At 41.3% G+C, this 23,637-nt stretch overlaps 1 protein-coding gene across 1 annotated transcript in view; it reads left to right on the top strand.

The window, feature by feature from the left end:
- T265_06112 (hypothetical protein) overlaps positions 1–11,877 on the top strand; it is a gene marked incomplete at both ends in the record, with an annotated part of 69,024 nt that extends 57,147 nt beyond the window's left edge. The window contains one exon of the mRNA XM_009171298.1: positions 10,871–11,877. Within this exon, the coding sequence (XP_009169562.1) occupies positions 10,871–11,331 (461 nt within the window). The remainder of the gene's footprint in view (positions 1–10,870) is intronic.
- Positions 11,878–23,637: the final 11,760 nt, after the last annotated feature.

The raw sequence follows: 23,637 nt of genomic DNA on the forward strand, positions 1-23,637 counted from the left end.
ATCTACCCAGATATATATATATATATATATATATATATATATGCTTATACCCAGGACAAGATTAGCAGTAGAACACTTTTGACTATTTTGACACTTTTGACTGATACATGCACCTCGTTTGCGTTACCTTTGGAGGGTGAAGGATGTTGGTAGCCCATATTCAGCAGCCCCGTATGGTCTTGTTTGCTCTCATACAATTCCCCATAGACACTGCATGTGTTAGATATTAACGGCTTTCTTATTCAAGCGTAAGTTTTTAAATGGTTCACGGCAAACAGGTCATAGCAGAAACCAACAAACCTCTTGCGGAGCTTTGAGTCCCACATCCAGGGTAGTATTTAGAGTATCTTGTGTGAACCAAGCTAGAACAACTGTTTGGTCCAGCGAGTAGTTGGCTCACAATCAAACATTCTTATATGTTCCCGTCATTTAAGCGCTGGATTATTCAGTAAGTGAATGGCGAGCTAGCAAAAGTCAAAAGATAACTTCCAGCTAATGCTTTCATGTTTTATACATTCGGGTGTGTAACTTGAATTTCATAGAAACGAATCTTTACTGTTTACTTTTTCCCAAGAGCTAAAGAGCTCCCCTTTTACTGAGTCCCTACTGCTCTCCGTTCACTTGCATATTAACTAGGAATCCCTCTCTCCACAGTTTCCTTGAGGGATTTAGTAGGGTATTTTACAGTACAAAGGGGCGATGATGACGTTTTTTTACACGGTTTACAGTGATTATAAGGTATTGGACACATCTTCGTTAGCGATGGATGGATGGATATAAAACTTATCACCGCAGCATCACGGGTACAAGTCGAACCCTACGTAAATTGTCTATCTTGAAGTATATGTTGATCCAATTGAGCTGAAGTACTACTTAGCTTCAGGTGGCTTTGTACTTTTCACATCGTTTAGCTATAGAGAACAACGGAAACCGACCGAGAGCAACCTAATTTGACGCGTTTTACCAGCGATACGAGATACATAACCTACATACATTCGACGGTTGGCCAGATATTGGTAACAACATAAGCAACATGCCACTGTTATCAGTCGCTTTGAATACCCCAGCCTCTCGCGGAATGAACATTTGTTGATAGTTTAAACAAAATGGCTTGTGTGCAAGCAACACTTTGTGGTCTTGGGACACACACTTCGTGAATGAGTACTTGCGTATAATGCAATAAAGTTTTTCAGTGCTTGGAGTCGGCGCAATACGTATAGCAAACGCCCACACACTTGAGTTTCAACCAATCATGGATAACTAACGCATAATTTGGGGACAGTGGATCCCGCCAATCCTGTTCATGAAGGCAGTAAGAAGAATGAGTCGCCAGATGTCAACATCTCATTTGCTCCCATCTGATGTGGGACGTAAAACATGCTTCATGATGCAAGCAAATGAAACTACGACACCTCGCGACTTACATATTATTCCTGTCCTTACCACACTACTGCGAGAGCGAATTCATGAACCAAAAAGTGATAGACTCTTATTGAAGGACGGAGTGATTTTGGCGAGCGATTTCATTCACTATCTACGTAGCTTTCACTCGGGAGCCGGTAAACTCTGCGTTAGTTAATATAGCTATTCTTAGTTGATGGTGAACGAGAATACCACCACGGAGTTTGTGATTTTGCTGATATCAGAAAGCATCATGTTGGCCGCTGTGGTGAGTCCTATATAATTGTTAGTTTATTTATAAAAATTGGCCGCTGTCTGCTTTGAGTGCATTAGATTTGGAGTAAGACTTCCACGCTTTATGTAACTCCGTTCGTTTCACCCAAAGGTCACTGTCAGTTGGTTTAGCTTCTTCGGGCAAACATTAATTCATCCACATCAGTGTGCGGTGAAACCTTGCGTAAAAGCGTGACACAATTTTAAATACATTGCCAGCTCCTGTTTAAGTTTCCAATGAAGAGTGGAGACACTCCATCAGGGCGGATAGGAAAGACGTTAAGCTTGCCCCCACGAGGCCGAATGTTTCTCATCAGAGAGATATCGTAATGTATTTGAGGGGAACGTTTTTGGGATATCCTCCGACATTCACGTCGACTCGTGAATCCAAAGCCGAATAAGTTGATAACACGCTAACGGAATGCTATACTGCAAAAATAGTTTTGAGGAGTAGCCATGGGGCGACACGAATCTTGCTTAGAACCAAAACATTTTGTGAAATCACAGTGTGACCGACCGCACACCGAACCGAAGTGCCTATGCGTGTGGATATGCTTACCGGACAGGGAGAACGCATGAAGTTTCGCTTCGGTCGTTTACTTCAAACTGGCCTTCCTCTGCTTACTTCCTACCGGAACCGTAAACAACAGCTGTTCTCCAGAGTTTCTAGCTTTTTCTGTAACAGTGTTGGAAACGCGGTAAATACAGCGGTTTCAATGAAATTGGGAAAAAGACCACATAACTCTCGGCATTCTCGGTTCAGTCAAGGTGTGCAAAGAAAGAATTCATAAGCTATCAGTCTTGTCTCTGCTTGAGTGGGAACGATTCCGTAATTATGGAACCACATGAAATTGAAATGCCAGGCCAAGTTTACGTGTTATCCTTGGTTACTCTTGTGCATCATGATAGCATTTGCAATCAAATTCCTCATTTACTGGTGCCAAATGTTTGCAGGTGTTATGCCAAAGGTTATCTAGGGATGGTCCTGACGACTGTGAAGATCAGCCCCATTTATGGTCATTTGGTTGGAGGAACCATTTGGTTTCATTCCCATCACTTCGCTGGAGACCTGTGTGAAATGGTCTTGTTACTTTTGCATACGCCGAATAGAAGTAGTATGCAGCACTGCTGAAAATGACCCGCTAAGGAAATCTTCAAAAATTTTGAAATCCAGAGTAACTTTCTAGATGCAAGTGATTCATTTTCAGTTCTACTCTGCCAAACGTGATAAATCAGTCTTTAATTTTTTTTAAAAAAATCATGTGAGAAGAGGACAAAAGGTCTTTTATCTGCCTGGCTAAAATCTAGAAATTATAATTTCACCAAGGAAATAACTATGACAAGCTGCCATCAGTTTTCTCGTTTACACTGAGGAAGCATCAGTTGTATATCGAAAAAGACGGGTTCTCTAAGTGTTGCTCGGCAGTTTTAGGCTGTTTACAAGAGGAGTATGCGTTGGATAGCCAGTCTGTGGCATCTGGTGTATGTTAGTTTAAGGTGATGATTCTTCGCCTTACCAGCTGTTGACTAAGTTGGAAACGAACTTCTGGCCAATAGCCAGACTGCTTGTCAAACGAGACATCGATCCTCAGAGATGATTTGGCATCTACTGAACCATGAGTACGGCCGAATCGATAGAATAAAACGATTGTAGTTCACTTGCTGATTTCCTGGGTTTTCACACTCCGATGCGCCTCCAAAATCGGTTGTGCCTGGCTATGACTAAGTAGGATATGACCGGCGTTGGCCACAAGGTTGCGCAAACGCTGAGTACTTGACTGCGCCAAGATTTGATTCCCGCAATGGCCTTCCATTCTGAATTACCCAACGCATACTCACGGCAGTGCTTGCTATACTGCTTAGAAAAGTTAAGTGTCAGCAACCTGTTTAATTAGTGTGCACCAGTTCCTAAACTGTCGCATACAGAATTCCGTATGCATATTTCTCTGCGAGTTTTACTTTTTGTGTGACTGTTGGTCTTCATCGAACAAACATGCGTCAATAGTCTTTCCACGATATTCTGCCTGAATATGTGTTCCCATAGGGACGCCCTCAAAAGCTGACCTGATTTCTTGGAAGCTTGTATGTATTTCCGTTGTGCCTCATCTATCAAACAGAGCAACCCTAGTAGTTCGTTAAATTAACCACATAAGATAGTTTTCGAAAAAGTTTGGTGACAATCGGTAGATTTATTGCTGGGCAACGTTTCGCTTTTGACACAAAAGCTTCGTCAGGCCACTTGACTGGGTTACGACGTTGGTCGAGATTTAAGGCGGAAGGAGAACCAATCAGCTAAGTCAAGCGAAATCTCTGTTGGGTGTCGGCCGAGGGATTTTAGTGTGTTAGAGTGGTTGAACAAGTGTTGGGTCGGTGGGGAAACCTACATGAGTTTGGGTCCTGCCTAGAGTCTAGTTCCTCTGGTTCGGTTCACTTGATGGTTCCTCTTAAACTTCGTTTGAACCTTCTGTTAGTCTGTGTGGGTGAGCTAGTGCTAAGAAAGTTGTGTAGGAGGGGTGCTGTGACCTTTGGTCGGTTGGGGTTTCCACCCCTACCCCCCGGTTTCTTCTAATGATCCCAAGTGGCCTGACGAAGCTTTTGTGTCAAAAGCGAAACGTTGCCCAGCAATAAATCTACCGATTGTCACCAAACTTTTTCGAAAACGATGACTACCCAATCGGTTTCAAGTATTTTCCACGTGATTGAACACATAAGATAGTCTTATTAAATAAACACACTACCCCGAGATACCAGCCTCTCTTTTGCTTATTTTTGCAATCATATTAGGTGGAAGAAATTTGTTCGGTCTCTTTTTCATTTAAAAACCCTGTTAAGAAAATTTGCTGGCAGAAATAAAATGTCTGCACCCTTCTATAAGTTGTCTGGAAAACTAAAACTTTTTAAAATGTGTTCCCGTTCGCTACAAACTTGTTGTGTACCTTTTGACAGACATCCAATATTTTCTAACTTAGTGCGAGGGCAATAAGTGCATCTGGGTGTCATTTGCCCACCTAGCTGAAATGCATCGATCTAAATGGCTTATAAGTTGTGCCCAACTCTGCGCACTTGGCCGGCGCTAGGGCTGACAGTCGAATTAAACGACGGATGTCTGTTTATAACTCCACAGTCAATATCCCGCTGTGTTCAACTCTGTATGGTGTGTTATCCACTTTTATTATTTGGGCTTGAACTTAAAGACGGAAAACATCTTAACTGGACACTTGGGTTTGTTGTGAAAACATAAGATAGTCTTATTAAATAAACACACTACCCCGAGATACCAGCCTCTCTTTTGCTTATTTTTGCAATCATATTAGGTGGAAGAAATTTGTTCGGTCTCTTTTTCATTTAAAAACCCTGTTAAGAAAATTTGCTGGCAGAAATAAAATGTCTGCACCCTTCTATAAGTTGTCTGGAAAACTAAAACTTTTTAAAATGTGTTCCCGTTCGCTACAAACTTGTTGTGTACCTTTTGACAGACATCCAATATTTTCTAACTTAGTGCGAGGGCAATAAGTGCATCTGGGTGTCATTTGCCCACCTAGCTGAAATGCATCGATCTAAATGGCTTATAAGTTGTGCCCAACTCTGCGCACTTGGCCGGCGCTAGGGCTGACAGTCGAATTAAACGACGGATGTCTGTTTATAACTCCACAGTCAATATCCCGCTGTGTTCAACTCTGTATGGTGTGTTATCCACTTTTATTATTTGGGCTTGAACTTAAAGACGGAAAACATCTTAACTGGACACTTGGGTTTGTTGTGAAAACAGTTCAGCCTTGATTGCAGCGTGGATTAACTCGCAAGCCGATGGGGAGCAATCATGTAATGTTGATTTTCGAAAACGGTAGTTGGAAAACGGTTTTGTTGCTTTATTATTGCTTAGAAAAATGGAAGAGGGGGAGATAAAATCATTAAATTTTGGATTACCACCAGATCTTAGATCAGGAGCGCAACACACCCCCTTGAACAAATCCTCAAGAGGAAACACATCACCGGCGGTAGAGGCTTTCGTCTCACTTCACCTATCCTATTGCATTCTTTCCTGGGGGATTAGGAGAACAAATCTCGGATAAAGGGATATGCATTGTTTTCTAATTTGTAAAATGGTCGATACATTCTTTGAGGAGATATATGAAGTACGTTTGATTTGTGGCTGACCAATATTGATCAGCTGACTAGACTGCTGATATCACCCCGAGCTCGTCAGAATATGTGCTTAGACCCTATTATAATGAATAGTACATCATGTTGGCTCAGAGGGGTTAAGTGACTTTTACAATACAGGGGAAATGAGCAATAAACACTGCAATCGTAGTGCCAGATTTTGGCTTCGCTCACGAATCGTATCGCCCGATAAATCGAACTGGCCGATTCACGAGAAACACCTGAGCCTGTTATCGTATCGGCCGATTCACGAGAAACACCTGAGCCCGTTCATCATTACTGCTACACGAACGCAACATCGGTAGCTTAGCTTCAGTTATCCGAGCTCATAGGAAAATGCGGTATGCCATGCACAATCGTGCCCTAGACGAGCCATCGGAGATGTGTGGTGCAAGCAGTGTGGTTGGCGGACAGTATTGTTTATGTTTTCGGTTTGTAAATTCCATCCAGTTTGCTCTGGGATTATTGTGAGGACAACTACAACCTAGTGTGGGCTTAGAAATGAACCAAATTCTATCGGGTTAGTTGGCATGGTTATGCCAGTCGTGATATGCCTGGCACACCGTGGGTTACAGGGCACACAGCTACTTACAGCAAAAACATGACATCAAAATGATATTTCGTCCAAAGCGGGGAAATGAAGGCAATCCATCAAACTGACAGCGATTCAGCATGTCTCAGCGTGTCCCGTTTGCTTGGTATTGTTGCAACTCAGATATGGTGTATACTGAGCAATAAAAAAAATATCAGGAACCGCAGGCCACAATGCATGGATTCTGTCAAAACGATTATAGAAATTTAGCCCCGGTTTCCTCAGAAAAAGATAATACGATCCGGAAGACACCAGCGCTGATAGGATTCGTTTTTGGTGACCATAAAAGTAAGATCGATAATTAATCGTTACGTTTCCAAGAAGGTCCACTTTCCTCGTGGAAACATTTTGTTGTCTTACAATGACTTTTTCTTGAGAAGGAGAAATATTTCCAATCATTCTGCGTCCGTCCAAAAGTGGAGTTTTCCTAACACAATCAAAATTCTTCAGGAAAAGTCTGCTAAATTTCAGTTGGCGATCAATCATGGGGATCAATCGACTCATAAAATCCCGATGGTCAGAAGGATGTGTAACTACTGTGTGTCAATTGAGTTGTAATTATTCATAGTCTCATTTTATATGTCTGGATGAATGACGGACAACTTAATAAAAAGATCATATCAGCATTTGTTTCCTTGGTCAAACAGGCCAGGTCGAGGTCTGCCTTCTAGGCTGAAGCACACCTTGCCGTAAAAATCACTTCCATATTATGAGCCTTGTGTTTTTATAACCTTTTTTTGGCCGAAATATTTAGGTCTATTTGTGCAGGTTGCCTTAGCTGCCGGCCATCCAACTGTTACACACAATGAGGGAACGGTTAATTTGGATCAGATCAGAAGGAGTGTATTTGACTCATTTTTCATTTATGTTCATACTTCCGCACGACTACTATCGGTCCGATAATGTGCGGCTTATTTCAGTGGCTGAAGTGTTTGAGATCTGTTTTCACCTGCTTCCGCGCCATCAATGCGGGACGAATGTTTAGTTTATAAAATTGAGTGAGGAACTACACACGGCTGACAGAATTTCTTGGACACGAAACTGTGTTGTATATATGAATGGATGGCGTGATAAAAGGTGCCTGAACCAGTGAATGACTGTGCGTTGCTGATCAGTCACAGCGGGTTTGTTCAAGCCTCAAGTGCAGTTGTGGACTACAAGGCATAGGGCAGGTGCGCGAACATGCAGAATCCAGTTCTAGACCATCGGTCGGCCCGGGGATGTTGGGATAATAGTTAACACCAGCACTAGTCACTTGTTGTCCGTAACTGAGAAACCGCCAACCAAACGTCATCATCGTGCCGTAGGAAGTTTTCCGGGAGCACTTAGCAGTAAATCACCAAGATGACGGTATTTCAGTAACCATATAGTTAGTGAGGTTGAGTGACAGACTTTAGGCAAATACTGATCAGGAAATGGGGACAGTAAACTTTACATCCCACTGTTTTCGTTCTTATCAAGGTGTGTGCATTCACGCTGCACAAGTACATGTGATTGAGGTTGTACTGAGATATTGCTTACCTTCTAAATGGCCCGCTTGTTTTGCACTACTGAGATGTATCACGTATTAGAGCTCCTTGAATTTGTAATGACAGTCGTTCTGAATAACTCGCTGTTGAGTGAAAGGACTTTGAGTTATCCAAAACAGAATGTACGGCTTTTTGCACATTTACATCTCAGTGGCAATATTTTCGACTTCAATAATTATTTTTCAACTGAACGCAGGCAAGTGTTTTCAGATGCGGATTTTCATCGCTTATTCCAAGTAGAGTGATACTGCATCCGACTGCTTTCCGAAGAATTTTGACTTCCGGGACCCGGTGGTTGCATTTTTTCAGAAGAATTCTTCACAGACACTGCGAGTGAATTCAGTACAGGGTCAAAAACATCGTCTGTACATTATTAAGAGTCTTGCTATCACACTGTAGAAAGGACACAAAGGTAGGTTGATGCGCTGTAATCTCGGTATTTATGCCCCGGGGGCGCTCACCATAAATGTGTTTATCAAAACTACCATTTCCTGCTGGTTGCCACATTTTGTTCATTCAGTGAACTGAGAATCGTCTATGAATCCTGTACTATTCAAGTAGTGAAATTCCGCACAACTTGCCAACTTACAACAATTCTTTTGGATGTTCTTTGAGCCTACAGGTGCAGCACGATGAAAGGCAAGCGCTCTGGAAGCCTTCGTTATTGATCCAATGTAGGAAACCCTTAGGAAAAGGGCTATCTTTAGCACCGCAGTTCCACTTGAGATTGTGATGAAAGCCGCAGTCACTCAGAGAGAGAAACATAGGGGATAAGGTGGGATAAGGTGACACTGATTTGCCAGCGAACTACTTCCATTGGAATACATGGACATCCAATCGGTACCAAACTGGTAGCTCACTGTGCAGCTCCCTGTGTGCTCCCTGTGCAGCCATCAAACGACTACCCCAGCCGCTTCTGTGTTGACGTAGTCAACTGCTGTCAACGGCTGTCCATACAGGGGCTGATTCCTTCCTTTTGAATTTGTCTTGAGGCAGAGACAAAGTTGGATCCACTATGAATACTTGAAAATCCAACCTATTTCTCAGAAATGTTGTTCTACCTAATGTAAACAACTAGACAAGTACACAGGATGAAACCCTCAAGCCAACTTATTGCATGGAAGAGACTTATTGCGAGTCACGTGTCTTTTCCTCGCGATCTATCTTCTGCTTTATACAGACGTATAAATGTGTATATATAAGTATATATATGTAGTGGGTGAATGGGCACGTGTGAGGGGACTGATATCACCCATTAGAAGTGTGACACGCTTTGAAAAGCTAATTAGCACAGTAATTAAACCGCTTCGATAACTCGTCAATAAAAACTAGCATGGTCATGTGAATGGTACACAATGATGACATCACTCATCACGAACCAGAAAAACCTAGTTTTACTTGTCCAAAGCAACTCAAGAAATGACAAGTAATGTCCAGACTGTGACGGAACACAGCTCACATCAGTTAGGACAGCAATGTAATTTTTCGACGGCTTCTAATTTGAACGAATCTTGTGCCCTAACGAAGCACAACAAATGGATCAAAAGAATCATACTTCATTGTCAGGTGCCAGTTTGGTGTACATTTGAGAATATCGTAGATATATAGTGCGAAGTAACGTGAACCTGAAGAAAACCTCTATTTTTATGCGGGCCATCATTCATATAATTGCTTTTTCCAGCGCTTCAAGAATGCTTCTTATAAGGAAGTATTCTTATAGACGACCGACCTTTTGGTCCCAAATCAGTGAGATATCTATTTCACCGCATTTATTTCAACGAACGGCCGCTTTGAATTTAAGTGCACTTCGAGTAACTTAAGATGATTCCCAACCTGATTTAAATCGATCATATATACTCGTTCGTTCAGTCTTTCATGCACTGACGGGTGATGCTAGATACATGTATTTTACTGCTGTGTTCTTTGGGATTAAAATAGACGGATGGCCTAAACCACAGAGAATGTAACCTACCCAGATGCACCTTAGGTTACTTAAGATGATACTTCATCTGAATTGGAAATGTGTATCCTGACGCCTAAAATGAACCAGACTGGATTACCATCAGCTAGTCTTTCACATGTTCTTTACACTGAATCTGGATAACACTGAAGACTTTTCGAATTTACCGGTGCCGCTTTAGGAGTTGCGGGTAAAATCGCCAGCTGCACCTTGGGTTTTCCAGGCGACCCACAATATCTTTATGGTTGATTAAGCTATTTAGCCCACACGCTTATCTGTTCCTTATTCAAACCACGGGAAAAATATTCTACTGTATGCACGTCCTCTTGTCATTTTGGACACCATGTTTGTTGGTGGGCTTGCAAAAACAGGTGTTGGACGTCGTCTTGTGTGGGACCGAATGAAATTCTCCCTCAGCAAAGGACTACAGAATATCCAATGCATTTAGCACTGAATACATGTGTCCTAGTTACTTCTGTTAGTATTCGCCTGGAAATGTCTGTTGGTCGGTTCCAATTTGAACGGGTGAATTTAGACAAGAGTTTCCACACCATTCAGGGTGTTTATTGCCACCTTGTCTTACTGGACCATAAAATTTAATTGCGTTCAGTTTGTTTACCCTAAAATCGTTAGCAAGCGTTTCGTTCAGATTTCAGAATTATTGGTTGGCAAAATTTGTGCGAGTCATCATTGTGATTTTGTTTGAAGGCTGAATTTTTTCACTCCCTCTATACTTGCATTCATAACTACATTCATTCACATAGCAACTACTCCGATTGCTTTTATTGCCGGGTAACGTTCAACTCACCTTCAAGTCTAGCATTATGGGTTGAACGCTATTTCGCTTGTCGAGGTGGTTAATTATAAGGTATTGTGATTCATTTGTGATATCATTTTAGACCCGAACGTTCCATAGTGCCTGTACGCGCTTCGTTACTGTTTTCTTTTCAGAAAACAAGACGGTCGCGAATGAACAGAATTCTGTGCAACTTTCAAAACTTCTTAACACAAAGGTCAGTTCTGCGTCAATGTATCTACGTGGCCCACACCCTCAGATGAAAAAAGAACCCATCCATTGTACTCAGCTTAATTTCACCCCAACGCCTGGGGTTTCTTCCCTGATCAACCGAATAAATTCGGACTGGAAGTCCCCACGCACGGGCCCAAATAAGAGAGAACCATCTTCGCCTGTCACTACTGGTTCCACTGCAGAAACTGTTTTATCCGATGATCCAAAGCACTATTTGAACGAACTTGATAGTGTCATCAAAGAGTTGTGTGAGGCTAACGAAGAAGCTGTGCGGGCTACTCGGGAGGCTGCTCGAAGACGTCACCAAGTTGGATGGCCAGCACCGTACAAACCCCCGTGCACCGGGGAAAAGATTAACACCTCGAACGCTAATAGGGTCTAATTTTATTGATCCACAGCCATAGATCATAGAAATTTCCCCTATAGGAACACAAGGAATTCTGTGCACGACGTCCGAAAAGATGATACTCGCCCAATGGATGCACATTTCCAAATTATCCTTCTGTTGGCCATCTGTCAATTCCCCACACAGCTACACGATTAGCACAATATCCCGCTTCATGTTTGTTTTCTTTGGTTGCCTAGCCACATCTGAAGCATACCCGACACACTGGCAGTTCTCGCCGGTCTCAGTGTTTACTCCCCAAAATTTCTTACCGATTATTCACTAGCGCAACCCCAAATGGTTCAGCTATTATTGTTCTTATTTTTTCCTCAGTAATGACGTCCAACTCCCATACTCCAGCTTTGGTTTTGCGTTTTTGAACACCGTTGTATACGCGTGTAGTCGAGTCCTTTCGGTGCATGTCTTGATTTCTTTGTGCTGTGGAATGAGGAGAATTGGTCAGTTTCTTCTTTTAAACTTTTATTAACTAGGGCACTGAATTTGCACATACATGTTCATTCTTGAAGATAGTATTAATTTATCACCATCGAAGTCCTGTTATGCACTGCTAAGTAAGTGGTACAACTTCTGGCCGAACGATTAGGTGTTAAAACTATTAGCTTTATAGTCACGTGTTCGAAATCCCTTGTAGTTTTTTTGAGATAAATACGAAACAGCTGTACAATGCTTCTAGGGTTTTCACTACGGATTAGCTCGATTTACAGGTCGAAACGTCCATTGAAGGTTTTAAAATTAATCCATGCTAGCAATCAAATACGGGGAGCTAAATGGGTACCGCTGTGAATCTCGTTGAACGATTGATTTCCAACAACGACACACGACCAGTAAGGCCAACCGCTTTTTGGTATAAGATACATAAGCCTCAATCTAAACGTGTGAATGGTTGAACTGTGACAATAGTGTGACAGCTATTAGGTATTGCAGTTTTGCTAACGCGCTAGTTTTCCGGTCGGTAACAAAACATTGCATAGTCAGAAAGATCCATCAAAACAATGGAGTCGCTGCGAAGGACAGCGATTTATAATTTTTGTTTTGAAGTTCTCGACACGGAACTTTGAATCGTGGGTAGGTTTGAGGGTTCCGAATAGCAGAAGGAATTATCGCAAGTCTCAATTGTCCATGCTCGCGCAGTCAGCACACGAGCAAGCCTGTCGCAGACCGGCGCAATGCAGTGCAAGCTTTGCCTACCAGCAAACGACGGGCAGAATGTAGGCACGGTTTTGTAGCTTGAGGTCGTCCCTTCCCAGACCAGCCTCGTGATTCTGATTGTCGGTGCAATCACGCGGATGTCACGACAGAACAAGTCAGAGCAAGCCCAGTGGACTGAACACGAGTACGCTTGAGTAAGTAGGTCACGCACTTACCAGTATCGGACGCGATGGCCTTTTCGGCAAGGTGACTGGCGGGTACGAATGAGCAAAGCAAATGGAGCTAAAAAGCGCATGGTTGGGGTAAACAATAGAATGGGGGAATAATATAATTGAGGTAGATCATGAGCAATCATGATCCAACACGAGTCAGAGAAACATTTTGCCGTATGAGGCTAATCCTGACCATAACTCGTGCGTTTGTTCAATGCAGGAATTCTCTACAGAACACCGGCACGGATCGACAGAGGTAAAGTCAAGAGACCGAATATACTGCACAGTTGCAGCGATGCTTGCCTCACTAAACAGATACGGTTCATCTGCTAAAAATCTTTATGGCTGTCAGAAAGGGAATAGAACGAAAGAATATCTTCTTCGACAAAGTATCAGCTTTTTTGTCAGAATGGTCCGTAAGATATCTCTGCCGCCTTCATCTTCGCTAATGGGCTGTTGCTATGTAAGGCTGCTTGTGAGGTGTATCTGCCTAGGCATCCCCTTTCGAATGAGCTGTCATCATTTTTTTTGAAATACGGTGATGGCACACAGCTGAATCACCGGCATCACATTCTTCATCTCAACTACAGCTTGAACGCATATTTGGTCAAGCTACTTGTGTAAGAATGAGTAGTCGAGTTGCTACGACCATGGTCCCAGATAGCTGGGATTCCTGGATTAATTTGACATGAAGTCACCGCAGTCACGTAGAGTGGACAACAGCCCAGTTAGGATGATTTTTTCCTAATAAAGGGGCGAAAATGCTTGCTGTTGCGTGTTTTCGTTGGAGTGTGAAAAACGTCTGAGTGAGTTTGAAAATAATGGTGCCATTACTTTCACAGCTGATCAGGAACGTATGTGATAGGTCGTCAAAGTTACAGTCACTGCAATCCAGAACCATCTCCTCTTTATACTGTACGGTTTGGACCCCACTCCTCCCTCATTTCAATGCGTATTCAACCAAACCTGTAATTGGTCGGGAAGGTGTTTCGCGTTGAAGAAAATATAAGTAGGTTGAAAGTCCAGTGCAAGAAGGACTGTTCGCCTGAGGAAGAATGCTGTTTCTGGTCATCAGCCTACGTGTGGTGGTATACATTCAAACTGGGATGAATGCACAGATGGTAAAATAAATCTGGGTCGTTCGCTGATACCATTTTATTAGCTGCAATGCAAAAGTAATGAACCATAGAGCTGGCTCGTAAAATTCGGCCATGAAAGAGGACGAAAGTAAATTGTTTAGAACAAGTATATGCGTTGAGAACCAATGAAAGCTTCACTACGAGGAATGAGAAACATTAAAGCCCCAGTGAACAAAAATATAACCATTTTGACCAGATGGATGCCAATATATTCCAGCTGGCCTAATACATATTGTTCAGGAAAGCCAATGTAAGGGTACTGTTGGTAGATAGAACAGACTTACGGATAATTTTCTGGCAAGCAGAAAGCTACGAATATAACTCAGGAGTTACTCAGAACGTGCGAGGACTTCACGATATATACTCAGATGATTACGGTTATCATGATTGCGAGACACAATCGGGTGAAGCTGTACAACTTGAATCACACATGTAAAAAAAGGGTTGCACAAACCAAAGAAAACCAAATACGAGTACGCCAAAAACCACCACTTGTCGGATTAACTATTGTTATGGAGTACATCACAAGCTCATTTGACAGCATATGCCCAGTATATACCCAATAGCCGTATGTAGCTGGCAAGGGGCTCTGCATTATGTTCTGATTACAGCTTTCGCGTCACAAAGTTACGTTCAAAGGGTTTCTCTATGAAAGCGCTCATTAGAACGTCTCGCTTTCCGACATTTGTTGTCTGTTGCTCACTTCTGGCTTGTTCTACCGCATGAACCACATAATTCGGCGCGTGTTCTCAAGACTGTGTCAGAGTAGTGGCACGTAATTTTTCTTCCTTGTCATCACTGTGTTTTAACCGAAGGCGGTATATGGGCCCAGTCGGCCATGAATTTTGAACTCATACCTTTAATATGGAGAATTTTCTCGTGACATAAATGCGTAGAGAGATATTTCAGCGTGGTTATCTGGCTTGAAATGGGAAGAAGTCAGATGAACACAAATTGTACCCACTGCTACATTATTATTTAGAGGTAGTTATGACCCGCCGTGCTCCGTGTCGCAATCAAAGAGTGGATCGGTGCATCTCTGCGACTGGCGTCAGCCCTTCGGATCACTCGTGGATAGACGGTAAGAGACGTAGATGCTCATCACTTACATCTCCCGTTCGACCATACCTGTACAGGTATTTGATTGCCAATCGCGAAAAAAATTAATGAACAAATCAATGAAAGGACTTGTGATTAGGCATTTGTTAGGGTACAAAATTCAGAATCTGTTGACGTACTATGGCGTTAAAAAAACTAGGTTCTCCTGGTAACGAATTCATAAGTTCCAATCAACATCGATTAGAGCGATGTGAATGTGACACAATTTTCTCAAGATTTTACACCGTTTCCATAATTATACAAAGACTTTGAGACAAACATTTGGCCCATCCTTATTTGGTGAATATTTCCTGAGTAAAACAATATGAAATGGAAGGAAATGACTTCCTCCTTTACCCGAATATATATCTCAGATTACAATAACTTTTTATGAGGAAAACAGGAGGTGATGTTTCGAATACTGTGCGTTTCATCTAAATCCATGTTTTTTATGTCAGTCTGCATTACCGTACACTGCATACACCATCTAGCAATATAGTAAGGGAATCAAAACAATCCTCAAAAGCCCTGTGCTTCGGAATACATTCACCTCAGAGCCAATGACCTATACAATGCAAGTTACTGTATGGTAAATGGAAAAATGCCTCTGTGTTTCTCTCCTTGGGAGGCGAAAAGTTCCAAAAATTCGGTTTTTTTGTTCATGGAACAATATCTCATTTAAAATAGTGAGCAGATAACAATAAACGCCAATGGTAACAATTGCACGGGACGATGTGGAAAAAAATTACTTTACATGGAAAAAGCCGCCTCAATGGCTTCCGATTTATTGGTGCTATGAGAGGCGTGGTAATAGCAGCAGCAGTGTTATGGGTGTTCAAACATCAGGCAAACGAGCGGGTGACAAGTGTTCAATGTTTTCGAGAAATACACTCATTTGCAAATCAGTTTGGTTTTCACGAGAGACTCAACTGAATCTCTTGTTTATGATGTTCTACAACTGAATGTGCTGCATACAGGACGCCTCCGGTTTCAGTTGGTACGATATTCGAGATATCGCAGAATATTTTCATGAAGGAAACTACTCAAAGGGTTGCTGAAAACTCTTTGACAGCCCACGACCGGTTTCGCCCTTCTTGGGGCTCATCAGCTATGTGCGGTCCCCGAGTTTCCATCAACTTTATGTTCTTGAAAATATACTGTGATATCTTGAATATCGTACCAACTGAAACATGAGGTGGCCTGTGTGCAGCACATTCAGTTGTAGAGCATCATAAACAAGAGATTCAGTTGAGTCTCTCGTGAAAACCAAACTGATTTGCAAATGAGTGTATTTCTCGAAAACATTGAACACTTGTCACCCGCTCGTTTGCCTGATGTTTGAACACCCATAACACTGCTGCTGCTATTACCACGCCTCTCATAGCACCAATAAATCGGAAGCCATTGAGGCGGCTTTTTCCATGTAGTAGGTTCCTTCATGTTCAATGTTTCATTTAATATCGCACAAGCGACTGAAAACTTACTTAGATTGTCCAGCGTTTATCAAGAGTATAAGCTGTTTACCGGTCATATTTGACGATAATAAAATAAATGGTTCTCCTTGTCGAATTATCCCACAACGAGTTCATGCTATAAAATTTCGTCCTGTAGTTGTCAACGTGTGTAGGATTAGAGATTAACGGCATGGTGACCCACCGCTGCATGATCAATGTGGACTTGCTACCATTTTGCCATCGTGGAAAACGCTGAACAGGTGGTGGGATGAGAACAATCATATTTATCGTCAATTTACTGATTCATGACCGTTGTAAACTACCAGCACAAATCATTGCTTTTTATTATTTTACATTATTTTTTACCAACAAAGGTTGTGATACACCATGAATTTATGGATATAAAATTGCTATATATGGTAGCAGGAGTCATTTTCCCCCAAGGTGTATGCAAGAAAAACCGTTCTCAATAAAACAGTTGGCTTTACCAAACGTTTTCTATTATTTTTTTGAAAGGTTAGTTTTTGGGGTAGAGACCGTTTACTTTTTTGAGGAAAAATGAGCAAAGTGATATACTAGAGTCTCACTCATGGTTACTTGGTAGTCATGGTAATCAAACCAGTAGGGTGTATTAAAGCAGGTTAACGTATAACGCGTATGTACCCTCCATTTTCCTAAAAGGGTTTTAGGTAAATGGCCGAATTCTTTAGGTGATAATTTATTTGGCATTCTCACCACACCAGTAAGTTTCCCGGTATTTCGGTGTTTTTTCCAGCTCAACTGAGTTATCTAGTTCTAGATCACAGAGTTTGATTTCCGCCCCTCTCTACTGGTAGTGATCAGGGTGTGTCAAGAAAGGATGATCACAGAGAGTTGTAGAATCCCGGGCAATGAGCTCGAGGTTTTTTCAAAAACATCCACAAAATTTACATTCACTGTCCATTATTTAATAGGTTTGTCCCATGCATGCGAAAAGTGAATGAACGATTGGGAAGCTGCGTTGGTTTTAGAAATGAATGGTATCAGGAAAGAGGGAAATCGGATGAAGGTTTAATATGTTCGCTAATCTCAGCAATTCACTGCAAATGTTGCGTACTGTTGCTCCGTTTGTGATAAGACCGCAACTACTACTGTTGCACAGAGTAGTATTCTTTTAGACACATTTTTATCCATTCAATCATCTGAGTGGAGCAAAGCTAAAGTTTCGATTAAACGTTGATTTCGTTCCATCTCTAGGTGATGCCAAAGCCAACGCTAAACCAACGATTTTCACGAGTAGATGGAGAAGCCAATTAACATGCATGATTGCCACCATATCGTGTGGTCCTTTTAATAGTGCGAGCATCTATTTGCTAGCATGAGTTGCACTCTGTTTACCTTTCTCTCCGCCTGTTCTGTGTGTGTCAATAATCTTGGAAACCGTAAAGTGCTGGATACTTATTTACACAACATCATCTGAAGGAATATTTTCAGGGGAATACGCGAAAAGTGCACACATGTGTGCCTAAATATTTAAAAGATAGAAAATACTGCTGCAATACCACCGATTGGGAACACTGTCGAAACAAGCAAAGAGTCAAGCAAAATAATAGAGATGACGCCGTTTTGGATTTGGTCTAACAACTGCCTCCTAATGATAAGGCACAGGAATCTGCTTCTTTGTTTGGTTCAACAGATTTTCGTCCTGCAATCAAGATAGTTGGAAAGGAAAACTTGCCGAATTCAGAACTTTAGTTCTTACCGTGGAGGGTACTTGGCAGACAGGGAACTTGCATATAGTTCTTTATGGAAAAGGCACTACTTGCGAAGTGCACACTCACACTACTCAAGTATAAATTTGTCTAGTTTGGTTGCCCATAAATTTCCTGTTACTCAGGCAAAATATACATATGTGAATTTGTATTTTCAGAGACCGAGATGAAGGAAGACGAAGCAAAAGTAAGTCTTCAATCAGCAGTGCGTCCACAGAAGTGTACATCAAGTGAGATATGTGTTATTCATTCCGTTTGATGTGTTTCATATCACTCGAGCTTGAATGTCTGTTTTAATGACGGATGGTTGTTCCTGGCGAATCAGCTCTGAGGATGAACGCACATGCACAAAAATCTAACAGCCAGGAAAGATGGTATGCCGTATCGTAGTGAGCTCAAATTGGCACTGCCTGTTAAACATATGTCTCACAGAATATTACTAACATTTTCCCCGGGGAGCGCAACAGTTGGAATCATGAAATATAACGACAGATGGTTGTCAGGTTTAGGCGAATAGGGACGGTGGCTCATATGACACTTGCTTTCAAAAACAACTGAATGTTAGCTGCAATATAACCAAATGTATCATGGACTGTCAGTTCGAACTATTACATTCCTGCGGTCCTCTTTGTGTCCTCTTTTTTGCCGTCTAATTACGTACATAATTCATAGACACACAAGAACAACTGCTGTTTGAGTTTGGCTTTTCAGTATCAGCCTCAAAAATGGGGGAAAAGCAACTACTCCTGAGAGGAAAAGTCGGTCGAATCAGGTAAAGAGCCCAGACAAACGAGAAAAATTAGTTTTTTCCTGTTTCTTTAAGTCTAGAATATTAACAAAGCACCCAACTCCAAAATGGATGACAAAAAACTCAAAGTTGATATACTCTATCAAAGGCATTTGTTGTGCAAGAGGACATCAAGATGTGTTAATGCATCGCGTATACCGGTTAACATTTGTTACCTTACATTAGCTGGATTTTAATAAGAACGCAGTTGTATTTCGTAGAAACTGATTGAGCACCAGATGCACGAATCCCTTTCTCAAAAATTTTCACTTATGATCCTCGCTCATTCAGTTGTATTGCGTTCACTCCCTAGCGCCAGATATTTTAACAAGATCAAGGTGGAGAGTAGTAATATCAAGTCGTGTCAATAAATGTGACACTCACGAGGTAAGAATAAATGTACAGCTCTTGATTTACCAAAGGGTCGTTTCATTCAGACCGCGTGCATACAGATATTTTTACACAAGTGCATATGAACCCCGTACACTGACAATTTCCTCACCCTTAATAAGAATCATCAGCAGTACACATCTAGCGAATATCAAAAGGGATTTTCTGAGACCTCCCGACTGGTAGCTGGAGATTAAACCGTTTCACCAAAACTGGCTCATCAACTGTTTTAATTGACACTTACATACAATAGAGTGGTATTTTTAGGCAAGTGGGTTCAGTTCACGTGATCAAATTGTAGCTGGCTTCTCATCTGAAAGGTTCCATCTTCGTACGTATTATTCTTTCTTCTAAACCACTCATTCCTTCTTGATGATCTGGAGTGATTTGGAAATTTCTGGTCAAGTTTTTCTTTCATAAGTGAAGTTAATCTGTCCCAAAAAGCCGATGAGATCCGTACAAGAGTTTGTCCTTATAATAGCTTATCAGTGATTAACATTTAATCCGATATGCTTACTTTTAGTGCACAAAAAATGAGTTTCAAATTTCTCATCTAACATGTAAACAGATTGATTGCGTAGCGCTGGGTAATACATTGTGCTAGGTTCTTCATGGTCATCACCGCAAAATACTTAACTGAGTGAATATCAACGTTGTTCTTATTCACGTGATGCACCGATAATACGCTGGTAAGGATAGAAAGCATAGAGCTAAGTTTGTTTGAATATTGAATGCGGTTAACCTCAGTTATTCAGTCACCGTCGGGGAGATTTTGAATGTATCAAGGGAGAGCAGATCAACGAAATTTGGTGTATGTAAAGCCTATATGGTCCGGAAAGTGCATGAAGTTTTTGGTTTTAATCGGTTGATGTAAAAGAGCTGTGTCATCCAGACGCTATTAACTGGGGCACCTGGGGTCTACATGTCAGACTGTAATGATCAAACCTCGAGAATTCAACAAAAATCTTTAAAGGGAACGAATATCCATTGCAGCTGATCGGTCGACGGTGGGAGTAAGATTACCAGGGATCAAGCGTTAGACGGTGATGCGAAATTCTTGAAGACTACTTATTAGAGAAATAGACGGCTGGTTAGAATTATCAAGTACTTATCCAAAAGTTACGAAACGTTTGCAGCTGCAAGTAGTCCGCTGAACACAAAGATTATCATTGTCTTCTTCCAAAAGGTGGAAACAATCGGTGCTAATATGCATTGTATACATCCGTTCACTAGTAGCTGCATTGGAACGCAAATTTGGGAAATCGACAGGAACATGTTCCCATCAAGGTGCAAAACTAAGTTGCAAAACTCAACCTACAGTCTGCTAATGATCGAAGGCTCTTACCATCATCATTTAGTTGACGTCTGTTGTTGACAGATAACTCTGGTTATTCTGCCTCACCAAGCATGGTCATCCTTATTAAATTTAACCGAAACAGTTGCTGTCTACTTTTGATCTCAGGCTGCGCATTCGAAAGCAGTTGTCTTGTTACTATTAGAGTGCTAGGGACCAAGTTAAATTAAAATCACTAATCTTCCCTGACGTCTTGTCTGTTTACTGTTACCCATTATTTACCAGTTTTATTACAGCACCACACTCATTAACACGATTTATTTGTTATTGCTTACCAAGAAGCCATTTCGAGATGTTGGTGTCTGCTTCCCTCTGTATTATTCACTGTACTGTAGGGATACAAACTTTTCGAATCAAATGATGATTCTAGCACTTCTTACAGAAACACTCTGAATTTCTAAATATAAGTCCGCTGTTTCGAAGTGATCACAACAAAGTAATTATAATCGTTCCAGGACAAATGAGTCCAATGTTGTTCCAGCCCAGCGTTTGGGTTCGAATTCCGTAAAGTAAACTCTTGAAGACGATACTGATACATCTGCCTGATCGGTAATGACCTTAAGAAAAATGCAGTGTTGCTTCATTTAGGACGGGTAACGTTTGGCTTGTGCACTTATGGTACATGCTCTGACACTGAGAGCAATAGTTCAGGACCATTGAAGGTACTTTAATCAAACACTAGTTAATCTTATCGAGGCAGTAAAATTTATTATTTCCGTTGTTTTCCTCTTCCTTTTTCACTAGTACTTTTTAATGATTGGCTTGACATCAACAATAGGTTACGTAAATGTGAAAGTGAAGTTTGGCGTCAGCTGTTCCCAGGGCTATCCCAGAAAAATCTGAAGGCTGGTGGAGAATGTCGCTGAAGCGACCAACATACCCCGTGAATTGGAAACCAGTTCTGTAAGAGTCAGAGGTAAATTCAACATTCAGAAGTTAAAACGGATTGACATTTTCGTTTTTTTTTGCAATTTGTACCCACGCGACAAGTGTGTCCCTTCAAACTAAAGTATTCCGCGTCAAAAACTACCGAGGGTTGATGACTGCCAATTAGTGTCACTTTTGAGTTCCGAAGCTAATTTGTCTTCGGATTAGAAGTGACCACACGGAAATTCGGCAAGTAAAAAGACTGTCCACATTCTCTTTTCCATTCATTGAAGAATCATCTCGGTTAAATTTGTCCTGGTGTACAGGGATACCTCATCAACGCGCTGCTTCCGGAATATTGTCTTACCGATGAAGCCCTTTTCAATTTTCAGTATTCCAATGAAACTTCCAGAGCCGCTTCTGTCGCTCCAGTATTCTTACACAAGATACGAAGTTTCTGTCAGACAAAACGTAGTGAATAACAACATGGCTGTTCTTCGTTTTGAAGCCTAACTACTATTTTCCAAATGGAAACGCCATATTCATATCACTTGCAATCCAATATTTCACAAATGAAGTTCTAATAACATATGTGTTTTGGATGAATCACACATGAGCCCTTGCCAACAGCAAGTCAGGCAGCGCCTGGATTAACTTGACGGCATTCTTTGATTTCGCTCAACCTCTTAGCGGTGAAACTTCAAGTTCACGTCAGAGAATATGTGCTGATCAAAAGCTCGACTACCTGTGCAATTAACCGATATCTGTGACGTACACTAACTCACCAGGGTGAGTGATTTCTCATACTGTCATGAATTGACGGCATGTTGAACTAGCACCACTTTCGGGACTTAGACAAAGTTAGTCACTTACCCTGAATAAAAATGGTGCCCTAAAACCTCGGTCCAAGAGACAATAACAGGTAATGCAGGTAGCAGTTACACGGTACATGTGTCCTCAGGTTTACTACTGATGTATGTCCATAGTTGGTGATAAACGGTTTCGACAACGATTAGAAACTTCTGAGAATTCTAAAATGTGCACTGCTAATAGCCTGAAACTTAGATGACCAGGAAACCAAATGCATCAACACAATTGAGATGGGTGGCTGTGAGTTAAACAGGGAACAGTTCCTATATTTTACACGAAATATAACACAAGAGTAGCAAATGATTCTATTGCAAACTGAATACCAATCGTCTTTGAGTTTTTGACTGTATTTTGTTTTTTTTAATCGGAATATAAGTTTTTATTATTGGTACTATTCCAATAGTAGCGCACGCATCCTTATCGTACTCGGGTTCACTTTTGCACACTACACAGTGCACCAGGCTTCCAAAGTACTCTTCATTTATGTGTTGGAGCCAAACAAAATGATCAAAAATAGGTAACTCATCAATGTGTTGCTGGCTCATCTCTCGACATCTCCGACTTTTTGTTCCACTAGGTTGTGATACGCTTTGATGAAACAACTAGGACAGCGACTATTAAGTGAAACCTAAATAAGTTGGGCATAAATGGATAAATACGCTTGACACATATGTCTGCTTAATTGCCAGTAAGAAGTACTTTATTGTGAATACGTAAGAGTGCCGAAATATGCCTAAATCCGTGAATACATTTTTCTGGAAACGCTGCACATTCTGTATAACGCCGGCTGCCGAACAGTTCTCTCAAATGGCAATAAGCCCCTTCGATTACTTGCGAAAACCGAGATCGGACGCATAAGATGAGTGTTGCCTTAGAAAAGCTTGATAGTGAAAAGCAATGTAACCAAAAGCGAAGTTCTGAGATACTTAGAATGTAATTACGGTTGAAAATAATTTCAGGTACAAAAGTAATCTTTTGCAAATTGCAAAAGACAGTCATTGTCAAACAAAGATTATTAATGGATATTCTTCAGCTTCTGTGAAGCTGCAATGATTTAAAGTATGTCAGTGTTCTTCGCTTCCTGAACGATTATTTATTTTTAATGACTAATAACGTGTACTGTATTTAATGAATTCATCGATTTGTTTCTTCATCTATTTGATGAACAAAATCCCAAGTTATTTTACGAAGGACGTGATGTCTCGTATCCT

Source organism: Opisthorchis viverrini (genome assembly GCF_000715545.1).
Source record: "Opisthorchis viverrini unplaced genomic scaffold opera_v5_120, whole genome shotgun sequence".
NCBI lineage: Eukaryota > Metazoa > Platyhelminthes > Trematoda > Opisthorchiida > Opisthorchiidae > Opisthorchis > Opisthorchis viverrini.